The following is a 12,052-nucleotide window of genomic DNA, read 5'->3' as shown; positions in this document are numbered from 1 at the left end:
ACTCCCCTTGCATTCCTCCAGAGTCAGAAAAAGTCTGAGTTCACTTTTTGGAGAACCATAAAAAAGGGCTAAAAGTGATAAAAATGTATCCGAAAATAGTGCCTCATAATGCGGATAGAGTCCCTTGTCGACTCCCCTTGCATTCCTCCAGAGTCAGAAAAAGTCAGTTAACTTTTTGGAGAACCATAAAAAAGGGCTAAAAGTGATAAAAATGTATCCGAAAATAGTGCCTCATAATGCGGATAGAGTCCCCTGTCGACTCCCCTTGCATTCCTCCAGAGTCAGAAAAAGTCTGAGTTAACTTTTTGGAGAACCATAAAAAAGGGCTAAAAGTGATAAAAATGTATCCGAAAATAGGTCCTCATAATGCGGGTAGAGTCCCCTCAAACTCCTCTTACATTCCTCCAGAGACCAGTTCAAAAACTTAAAGTTTGGTCAGAACCATGCTGGGGGGTCTCCGGGCAACAAATGTATCCGAGCCAGAGTGCACACGGAGCGGACGCATTCCTCCATGAAGTTTTTCTGAGTCCTCTCAAAAACCGGGTTTCTGATTTCGTGCAGACAGTAGTCTGAAAATTATGAATTAATTTTTTTGACGGAGAAGGGGAGGCTTGGTTTCCCCTCTCCGTTGTAAATTGCAACGGGGGAGTGGAAAGGTGTCCGGGGCTTCGGCCGGAAGCGCCGAAGGGTTGAGATTTTTTGAGTTGTTGGCAAAAAATGTTTAAAACTTCATTTTTGATTATTTTTAGATATAATTGACCGTTTTCTTTACTTTTTTCTTCTCTCCACGGCTGGGGTTGCATGGCAGGCCGCCTTTGAGCTACCAAATTTGGCCTGGAACCTCCAGGATTTGTGGGATAAGCTCCATAAACTGACAAAGTCACCCAGAAATGTCACTTTTATAGCCCAAAAATATATAATACAAATACATTTAAATAGTAAAAGGTACAATTGTGCTCCGAATTACCCGGAATTTGATTTATATAGCCCCATGATAGTGAATACAAATCATTTTCATGGAAAAAAGTGTTAAAACGCCTGATTAAAGCATATGCATTGTGTTTGGGAACCATGTTAATGATAACGTAAATCATTTAAATGCAAAAATAATGATTAAAAATCATTTTTAGGGGGACAACTGTGGAGAGGAGCCTGAAAATGACTCTCCAGCACCCCGGAGAAGCAGGCTGTGAGACCCACAGAGTGCACCCAGAGAGCTCCTTGCAGCACATGGCTCCACATTTAACTCATGCAATGTACAAGAAGATAAGTAGAGCAGAGTCACCGCTGTTAGCAGGGTCTCAGACTCACAGGCACATAGGCAGAGATCCAGGGTGATGCACAAGGCTTTTCTACCCAGCAATAAGTCTCTGAAAGGTGGGGGAAAGTGGTGTGAATAGAGGGTGAGGGAATGCTCAAGTTTTGGGACAAAGTTAACATGGGATCTCTCCGGTCATTGTACGTACTTCGTCTCACTGGAATATTAACGGTCAGATTGAATACAACATCGACCCAAATTCTCCGGTCAATGACGGGAGAGTTTTGAAAGTGACAAAACGCTGTTCCACACATTTAAAAACACTTAAACAATTAAACAATGTTTACCCAGGATTTAGGCATCTTCCCTGTCATGTAAAATGTGGTGATGCGCCCTGGAAGTATCATACTATTTAAAACACGTATACCTAGGATGCAATCACTTTTCCTGGCTTGTAAAGTGCTGTGAAGCAGCCTGTTCTCTGGGTGCAGTCTGGGTGGAAGAGCCACCTGCTGCATGGAGCTCTCTGGGTCTCACACCCGCTTCTCTCTGGGTACTCTCTCCCTATTTAGAGGCAATGGACGTCCACTCTCAGGAGACGTCCGACAGTGGTGCGGTTACCCAAAGTAACAGACCTAATTTTACCCCTATTTAGAGGCAATGGACGTCCACTCTCGGGAGAGAGACCTCCAGCATGTGTCCCTGAAATGGGGACTCAGGTTATTTCACACATCCAGGACAGAGACCGGGGAAATCACCTCTCTGTGGCCCCTCCAAGACCCCCAAAGGACGGACTAATGACCTCCAGCATGTGTCCCTGACATGGGCACCTCCATAACCTTGCACACCGTGAGTCCCCGGGCCCCCGAACTTAAGCACTCCCCCACAGACTAAACCCAGATGATCACACCCTACAGAATATCATGCCCCTGGTAACCCTAAAAGAGAGGTGGATTTTGCGGTGCTTTACCGTCCGCCCATCGGCATCCATATTCGGCCTTATTCACGGCACCACCACCCCTTCTGTGGAGGATATTCTCATGCTCCTGGTAACCCTTTAAATAGTCTGATACTACCAGGGCTCATCACTGCACTTTACAAGCCAGAAATAATGTTTAAATGGTCGGGGAAAGTGTTTTTAAACATCTGGAAGAGAGTTTTAGCCTGTCATTTTGCACAATATCATTTATCATTGAGCCTCTCTTGAAAATGCACATATTCTGTGCATTTTCAGGAGAGGTTCAATGATAAATGATATCGTGAAAAATGACAGGCTAAAACCCAGGAATAAGTGTTTGAACGGCGGGGAAAAGTTGTTTAAAATAGTCTGATACCTCCAGGGCGCATCACCGCATTTTACAAGCCAGGGAAGGTGTCTGAATCCTGGGTAAACATTTTTTAAATAGTCTGATACCTGGCAGTGTATCTGCCCCTGGGAACCTTCAAGGTTAAAATGTTTTATTATTTATTTAATTATCACATGATTTTTACAAAAACAGTATACACAGTATACATAATAAAAACATGATTAGCGGGGGCCCGGGGACCATATTAGCCGTCTAACTTGTACGGTGCACCGGGGAAACCAGGTTGAGTCCACGGCCCCTGCCCCCTCGTCAGGAGTATCAACCGTCCCTGAATAAGAGGTTTTGCTGCTCTCAGCCCCTGAGCCCTATTCGGAGGTATCTGACGGCGGTAGACCCCCTTCTGATCCTTCCACCCTTCACTTCTCAAAGTGTTGAATAATCAGCTCTGCACCGTGACACTAAAAGACTGACTAAGAGTACATTTTAACTCTCTGAGGGTTCTAGGTATACACTGCACGTGTTGGAAAGCACTCAAACTGTGAAAAAAAGTACCAGTTATAGTGTATATTTTGACTCCCAAAGTGTTCAAATCTAACTCTTTATTTGCAGTTTATATTTCACTCTTTTGACAGTGTTCAGAGAACACCAAACTCTTGGACCTATATACACCCCGAAACTGGTGTTAAATGTACTCTTATAGAGTACAATGTACACTGTGGTTTTTGCTGTGCAGATATCACAACACGTACCTTTATGGAGCTTTTACGGGAGATCGTCTCACCGTAGCTGTCAATCTGATCAAAAGCAGTGGTGTAGTGGGGATTTTTTTTACTGGGGGGTCGCTATTTTAATTAGGTCATCCCAAACAATGCCACACAAGGTCTTCTCCTCTATGCTCTCTCTCTCTCGCTATCGCTACTCTCTCTCTCTATCTATATATCTAGCGTCTCTCTCTCTCTACTCTCTATCTCTCTCTGCTATCTCTCTCTCTCTCTCTCTCTCTCTCTCTCTCTCTCTCTCTCTCTCTCTCTCTCTCTCTCTCTCTTCTGCTCTCTCTCTCCATCTCTCTCTCTCTCTCTCTCCCTTCTCTCTCTCTCTCCAAAAGCTTTATTAGCATGACCATATTTACATTTACTGATTATTTTAATCAGATTAATCACAGCTTAAAAATGTATTAATCATGATTACTCACCATTCGAACTATGTCCAAAATATGCCATTTCTTTATGTATATTGTTGTGGGAATGGAAAGATAAATGAAAGAAGGCGGATATATCCATTTAACATACATGTCTAACATACTATGTTTATTATAACATTTTTTTCTGTGTGTCAAATGAAAGATGATGCGCCTATCAATCATTAAACCGTGGGGTCTTAATCATTACGTGTTGATTTCTATCAACGGGGGAGTACTTCAGGAAAGTCGACGGGGGGGGGGCTAGTGGAGTACTTCGTGACCACAGAGCGTGAACGTTGTGATCAGCTGTTTTAGCGCAGTTCTCCAGTGAAGGGGGGGAGTCTACCTCCGCAGCCGGTTGGCGTAGTTTTGGCACAATTCCGTTGTACAGACCGACGTTAACAGCAGCCTGTCTGTGCACACGGAGACCGACTCTGTCGTCCGGTGATCTAACCGCCTTCTGGAAAAGCTTCACAAGTACGTCGGTACGCAAATGCGCTTTGTGACACAAGTGACGGTACGCATTTCAGATTACGCACATAACCTGCGTACCAGTTATGTGCACCCCTGTACTACAGCAAAAGTATTCTCCGTCGGGACTTCCTGCAACAACACCACGCCGTTATCTTGATTCTGATTGGCCAGAAGACATTATCAAAGATGTTCTATTGAGAAGACGATCACTACGTGACAAAAGTTTTCAAAACCGTTTCTGGTCTTCGGTATTTCCAGACAAGTGGCTACTGAAATCAATCTTACTAACTGCTGTCTGTGCAATTCTCGGCGCGAGTTGGCGGACTTTGTTTTGCTTCCTTTAACATCATTTTTCATGGTGGGGCTAAGCCATTTCTTGGTATGGGTGTAGCCTACCCCAGCCATACCCTGGCGCTGCCACTGGTGGGATGTATGGGGCGGGCCATTCTGCACATGCGTTAAATGCGTTAAATATTTTAATGCAATTAATTAAAAAAATTAATTACCGCCGTTAACGCGATAATTTTGACAGCATTAATATATATATATACGGGTAGCTGCTCTCAGGAGGGAGTCCAGGAGAAAAGAGAGAAGGAAAGTGGCCTTCGCTCAGAATCTGTGTTACCTTCAAGGACAAGGGGAAACATGTACAGGTAACAAAACAGAGGACTAGAGTTCAACTGTCACACACACTCCACGAGGTTTAGCCTCAGCTCAAGTTGAGCTCTCTGGAAAGATACGGGTCCAGCTCTCGGAGAGCATTGATCAGAACCCTGCTGGCTGCAGCTCCTTTATTTCGCACCGCGTCCACCACCTCTCGTGCTCCGTCATTTTTGGGTTTGATTCTGGCTGACGTCATTTCAGATTCACTGATCACTTCAGACTCAAAGAGTTTATCCAGAAGGTCGTTGAGGACAGGTGGAGTCACTCCTCTAATGAACTCTGTCCGAACTGAGAGCAGCCTCTGGTCTGCTGGGAATCTGCTCTCTGCTGGGACTCTGCTCTCTGCAGGGACTCTGCTCTCTGCTGGGACTCTGCTCTCTGCTGGGACTCTGCTCTCTGCTGGGACTCTGCTCTCTGCTGGGATATTTCTCTGGGACAATGCATGCCTTGTACCTGCTAAATAAACAGGGAAAATACTTTTGTTAACCAACAATCACATTAAACAGATCTCTTAAAAATTAAAGTAACTCGACAATCCCAGAGGTGGATTTCTGTTCACTTAAAGTTATAATATGTAACATTTCCTCATTCAAATGTATAAGACTCCTACACCTGTATTATTTATACTTGGTTGAGTTGTGTACATAGATTATCCCAAATGTTTCAGAGAGATGTGTCATTTTAAAGGTAACAATACGTTTCATCATGGTCTCCTGTAATGCCGTAATCCACTTAAGCATGAGAAGCTGAAGACTACAACTCCCATGATGCCACACTATTTCACCACCACACTAGTTATTACTATAGTTATAGAACATTACAGGTTGTGTGTTTAATGTCCTAATGATGCGCTGCCATGGAGCCTTAATAGAGAAGGCTATGAGATAGAGCTTTAGAGTTATCAGTCTATCACTGGGTCTGAGCTCAGGTAGAGTCTTTACCTTCCAGTGACAGGCGACAATACCAGACTTCATTTCCATCTTCGTCCTTGAGCTTCAAATCCACGGTCTCTGTGCTCGTCGTCAGGGAAACTTGAAATGTCGGATCGTAATCTGGTCCAAAACTGGATTCAAATGTTTTACTCTGAAAACCAGAAGCAGAAGTTAAACGTGTATCTGTTTCTTTCCTGATTGTGGATCCACATGCAGATAAATGTGTGTTAATGATCATTGTGTTCCTTTAGAGGAGTATCAGTATTCACCTCAGGCTGAATGAAGAAGCCCTCAGGTTCACAGTGCACACTGTAACCTTTGTACAGTTCCAGCTCACAATCGGAGGAGATTGTGATGTTCTCAGCACGTCTGTGTTGATCAGCAACCTTTAGTAACAGAGTAACTTTAGTTATGCTCAGATAGTCAAGGCAACTTTATTTAAAGATCACATTAACCTGTTAAACCCTGAGCCTGTTTTTCAGGTCTCAGGCTCGAAAATGACATTTCCAGAACAAATGACCATATCTTCCCTTCTAAAAGGGGAAAATTAATTAAAAAAATTCTCAAAGTAATGATAAACCTGTGAGTTGGATGTGGAAAAGTCACAAACAAAATAGATGTTTTTTATTTTAAAGAACATTCAGATTGAACATGGTAAAACACTGTAAATTATAGTGGCCGTCCAAAATTATTTTTTACTTATAGTGAAAACCACCCTTGTAAGGTGGACCAAAAGCTTTAGGAATCCAAAGTACAACATATAATAAGTACTCTGTATCAATATTGATGCAAAACAAGTGACATTTGACCTTTTTAGAGAGGTTTAGCAAAAAAACTCCACCTCTGAGGTGATTTTGGTGGAAATGGGCGTATTTACAGTTTCTCTGGAACCCATTGGTCAATTTTGGTGATTGACATCTCTTTCTGACCGTTAGAGCCAATAGAATCGAAGGGGGGTTTTCACATACACACCAACATTACCAAAAAAAGGTGGGGGCTTTGCGCATGTAATTTTGCATGAGAGTGAAGCTATCTCTCGCTCTGACATCTGGAAACGGAAAAGCAGGTTTATTGCTTATGGATTATCAGAAATCATTTCAAAGGGACACAGACACATTGGATTAACCTATGGATTAACTTCAGCAGCGTTTTAATCGTTGTAATGCCATTGAAGACAACTTTTGACCAGACAACGACCAAGGTAGGCCATGTTGCCGGTTTTAGCTACCTAGCGCCACATGTTTTGATGTCTGTTCTTGTTAATATCTCTGCGAGTTCTTATCATAGAGTGAAAATGTATGTACCGATCAATTCTGTGTCTTCTCACGATGCGAATCAATTGGTTGGATAAGCAAAAAAGATACATAATAAGGGTTTTATGAGTGAGTTTCTGTGCAGTACTGCGTTAGCATTTTTTGCTCATTGCTAATTCAGAGGCTGAGCGTTAGCATTGTGCGGTTTAAAAAAAAAAGAAAGAAAAAAATATCAGTTAGCTGAGTTTCTTCCTGTTACATGGATATAAAACATTCATAGTTTATTAAATATTAAGATGCCCTCAGACACTGTTTCCTGCAGATGATACGTTTTTCCCCCCGGTACCGGGGGGAAGGGGCTTAACAGGTTAAACAACAACACACGTTGACAGACCTGCTCCACAAAGTGATGAGATACACAATCAATCACAACATAATTATAAGTATGTATTGCCTTTGTAAAGGAATATTACAAATAGATTATTTTAATTCTTTGAAATAAGCTATTGAAGAAGTTATTCCAACGTTAACCAAAACACAAACTGTTATAGCAGAATGTTTATTACAGCGTATTTCTGATATATTCATTAATGTCACATGGTATAAGCTACAGTATAGTGGACGGTGTGTTGTTCATTTGGTTTGCTTGAAGGAGGCCCATCTATAGGCAATCAGCTGAAACTCACAAGCAGTTGTATACATTGGCATGTGTGGTAGCTGCTAAATAAGGTCATGAAATCTGGGATCATGTAGAACTCAGAGGATGCAACATATATGACTGTATAAGGTTGGAACATCTCTGCCATGTGTGCTGTTTCAAGTGTATGTTCGTGTGTGTTTTACATGTATAAAGCACATGAGATCTTTCTGTTCTTGGGGGGCAGTTCCGCGATTGGCTGCTGTGGCAGCAGGTGATGTACTCCCCATTATTATTTGTTTGTTGCAACAACTAAATAATAATTACTGATCAGCTATATCTGTGTTTGTGTTTTATTGATTCCTCTCTGTTTCATTCTTTCCTGTTGTGTGAGTGTTGGATCGCCACAACAAAACCATCTGTGTCGGTTATACAACACAAAAGGCTGCTGCCCAAGCTGTAACATGTGGCTGGTAGGGATGAGATCACGTTGTCTTGGCAGTGATTCATCTTAGCAGGTCTTTCAGTTCTGTGTGATGTGTTTAACATTTATGCCATCAGTTTCCGCAGACAGAAAGACATGCTGAGAGAGAATCATACAAAACCACAAAGAGCGATCTGAAGATTTACAGTTCAGATAGATCTTATTCTTCTCCCAGCACGAGAAGGTTTGAGAAGAGGAGCAGTGTGTGTGGAAATAGCTGTGGTTTAAACCAGTGTTTAGTCTGATGGTGAGCACATGGCCTTACCTCCTTCTTAGGGACGTTTTTCTGCAGCAGATGTATATCCAGTGTTTGCTCCTCTCTGACCGGGGGTCTTAGGAACACCAGAATCTTGCCCTTTATCCGCAGAAGCAGAACCCTTTTAATGATATCCCAGACCAGGCCAAAGAGAGAGAAGTGAGGCACCTTCAGCACCACGTGAGTGCGTGTGACCTCCAGTGGCTCCAAGATGCTCAGGCCTTCATCAGTGATGTGGACGACAGACAACAGGCCGTCCAGGAGCAGCGCTGTGGAGCAAAGAGCAGGTCATCTGTTGCATTGCTGTTGAAACAGCTTCATCGTATTCAATGTCACACCACTTTAGCTCAGAGCTAATGTTCATCTAATGTCATTCACTTTGGAGCCTCACTAGGATGTACCAGTTTATATCCTTCACCTTTTATTCTAATGTTTCATTGTTGTTCCGCCCCCTGTGAGCTTTCTGGATGTGAGCATTTGTTGTTATGCATAGACTTTATTAATTATTTTGTATTCACCAGACTGCTGAAATGTTTGTAATCTGCTGCCAGAACAGCTTGACTGTGTCCGGTCTCATGTCTGAGTGATTCTCTAGATGTGTGAAGAGTTTTCTAAAGCTTTTAGGGCGTAGAAAGTCTAACTTATAAATGTTGTTGTCTGTTGTTTTGTTTTGTACATGGTTCAGCCAGACTGACAATGTAAAGAGCAGAAAGAGCAACAGATGAATAACAAAGTAAGAATTCATCAAACTGCTTAGCATCACAACAGTAACAGAGAGTTAGCGTTGAGTTAGCACTGTTAGCAGCTGAGCATGCTGTGGACCGACCAATCACAGTTTAAATCTCTTTAATATTACAGTGAGGAGACTGCAGAGGGCCCATAGAAAAACGAACTCAGTATTTAGAGCTGCATTGCATCGTATGCTTCAATAATGATGTCATGCAACACATCGACTAAATGGATGTTTTAATAATTGAATTCTTCTTCTTTTGAATCAGATTTGGTGCCTGAATTATACTGTTGCTATATTTGTTAGACTAGTTTAATAAAGCTGCTTTATAACTCTTGAACCCTAGTGAATAGTATAAAGTGCTAATCATTATATAGTGTATTTGTTAACACTAGATGTCTTTACCATCCTCTGTCTCACTGTGTGGCAGGTGGAGCTGGCAGACGGCAGCTTCACCAGAACTCTTCACCTCGAACAGCGGCCCTGCTGCCTTCTTGCCAGCTAATTGGAGGAAGCTCTCCTCCCAAGGGACAGTCCTGTACAGAAGCTCCGCCTCCTGAGCCATGACGAACACCAGGCCAGTCGAAGCACACTGGAACTCACCTGGACCAGGACACCTGAACCTGTAGACACACAGGGGACAGGTTAGTGGTTACTACAACAAGCCTTCACTGACCTGTGTTCTGACTGACAGGTGTTCATCCAGCTGGAGTCTGACCTGGAGGAGGGTTTGTTGAAAGATCTGAAACACCTGATGATTACAGGAACATCACTGAAGATGTATCCACATGCATCAGAATGTGTGTGCAAACACATTTTCATTAAATTAACAAAATGTCTAGTCCAGCGAGGATCTAGACTGGTACAAGAAAACAATCCTTCCTACACACAGAGGCAATATTTTATTTACGTCTGTTGGAAAGAGATTGGATGCAATACCTCAAGGTGAAAGACATGAAATCAAACACAATTAAATGAATATATATTTTTCATGTGTTTAAAATAATGTTTGGTCATGTTATAGGATTACCTGTATGAAGACTCAGTTGTGAGTTCAGGTGAGAAGGATTCAGGAGCCTAGAACAAACAAAGGTAGTTATTTTAATAGAAATCAAGTTAAGTTCTAGCTTCATGAAACCAAACCACAATTCCACAACATATTCAGACCAATTTGAAAAATGCAAATTAGTCTGGATGATCTGAGTTCCTCGTCAATTTCAAACGTGTTATTAACGGATTAACATGTCACAGCAGTACCAGCCAATCACAGCACAGTACAAGGCAATTCAAAGTGCTTTACAAAAATGAAAGAGATTAAGAAATGGCATTTAAATCAGTCATTAAAAAGAAAAGCTAATAAAATAAACATTAAAAGAAAAAATACATGGATAAAAGTTACAGTGCAATTAAACATTAAAAGAAAAAAGTACATGGATAAAAGTTACAGTGCAAGTCTAAGCTATGAATAGTTCAATTAAAAGCAGCGACAAAAAGAAAAGTCTTCAGCCTGGATTTAAAAGTAGTAAGAGTTGCAGCGGACCTGCAGGTTTCTGGGAGTTTGTCCAGATATTTGGAGCATAATAACTGAACGCTGCTTTACCATGTTTAGTTCTGACTCTGGGACAGAAAGCTGACCAGTCCCTGAAGACCTGAGAGATCTGGATGGTTCATAATTTAGCAGGAGGTCAGAAATATATTTTGGGCCTAAACCATTCAGTGCTTTATAAACCAGCAGCAGTATTTTGAAATCTATTCTGTGACACACAGGAAGCCAGTAGAACCAGCCAATCACAGCACAGTAGAACCAGCCAATCACAGCACAGTAGCACGCATACAGCAAGTAGTCAGCCAATCACAGCACAGTATTACCAGCCAATCACAGTAACAGGGCGGGATATTGTTTAGGTTTTTAGATAAATTGCGAGCATTTAACTTGACAGCCCTAATAAATGAAATAAATATACTCCACTCTGTACAACTGCTCCTCTCTCACCTTTCTGTCTGTCTTCACTTCCTGTTCCACATCGGAGTCACCTGATGGAGAGAGGTGGTGACAGAGAAACATAATTATAAAGCAATAATAATAATTATTGTACTATAAATATATTTTAAGATCAGATTTAATGTACAATAGTTTGATGAATGGAGGATATGGTTTCAGTACTCACAGGTCTTCTGGATCTTGGCTCTAATCGTTTCACCATGTCTCCTGCAGGGATGAATTTCAAATAAGTGTTTGTTCTTTGAGTCAGCTTCAGAGTCCTGACTGATCTCATGCTTTACATCCCATCATATCTTCTCTGCAAACACTACGACTGACTGCCACAGCTCTCAGCTGCATCACAGGAAGTAACTGCTCATTAGGCTAGAAACTAAAAACATGACAGGAAACAAAACAGAAAACATTTTCCACTCTTCTGTAAAATCCTATATGTCTTTTAGAAAGTTGCTAACCAACTAAATGTGGCTTTGCATTTTCAGCTTACAATATATAGTTGATGGAAGAATGAAAGAAACTGCAGTCAGTGGTAATATCACTGATCTGTTGAGATTCCCCAGTGAGAGAAACACCTCCCTGTGTTTAAAACAATACTGCTGAACCAGCAGAGACCCTGTACTGACCTGAGAGTCTCCAGTCTGCAGTCTGGACTCTCCAGAAGATCTCTCAGCAGCTCCACTCCTGAATCCTGCAGAGCGTTCTCACTCAGGTCCAGATCTCTCAGATGGATGTTGGACTTCAGAGCTGAGGCCAGAGCAGAACAGCTGATCTCTGACAACCTGCAGCCCCTCAGTCTGAATAAAGAAAACATGATGAGGATACAAATCTGTTTATAATCCAATCAGATGTTCAGGTTTATTAAGTGTAGCTCAACATTCC

At 41.9% G+C, this 12,052-nt stretch overlaps 1 protein-coding gene across 1 annotated transcript; it reads right to left on the bottom strand.

Moving 5' to 3' along the window:
- Positions 1–4,647: 4,647 nt before the first annotated feature.
- Positions 4,648–11,825, bottom strand: LOC117542402 (caspase recruitment domain-containing protein 8-like). Its single transcript, XM_034210060.1, has 9 exons — positions 11,797–11,825; positions 11,343–11,383; positions 11,168–11,208; positions 10,205–10,251; positions 9,580–9,797; positions 8,454–8,713; positions 6,084–6,200; positions 5,824–5,965; positions 4,648–5,335 (listed from the first exon to the last, which is right to left on the bottom strand). Exons 5-9 carry the CDS (start codon positions 9,737–9,739, stop codon positions 4,929–4,931), a joined length of 1,086 nt encoding a protein of 361 aa, XP_034065951.1. The 5' UTR covers positions 9,740–9,797; positions 10,205–10,251; positions 11,168–11,208; positions 11,343–11,383; positions 11,797–11,825; the 3' UTR covers positions 4,648–4,928.
- Between the last annotated feature and the right edge of the window lie 227 nt (positions 11,826–12,052).

Source organism: Gymnodraco acuticeps, unplaced genomic scaffold (assembly GCF_902827175.1).
Source record: "Gymnodraco acuticeps unplaced genomic scaffold, fGymAcu1.1, whole genome shotgun sequence".
Lineage (NCBI taxonomy): Eukaryota > Metazoa > Chordata > Actinopteri > Perciformes > Bathydraconidae > Gymnodraco > Gymnodraco acuticeps.
Note: the sequence above shows the minus strand (reverse complement) of the source record. Positions and strands in the feature narration are given on the sequence as shown.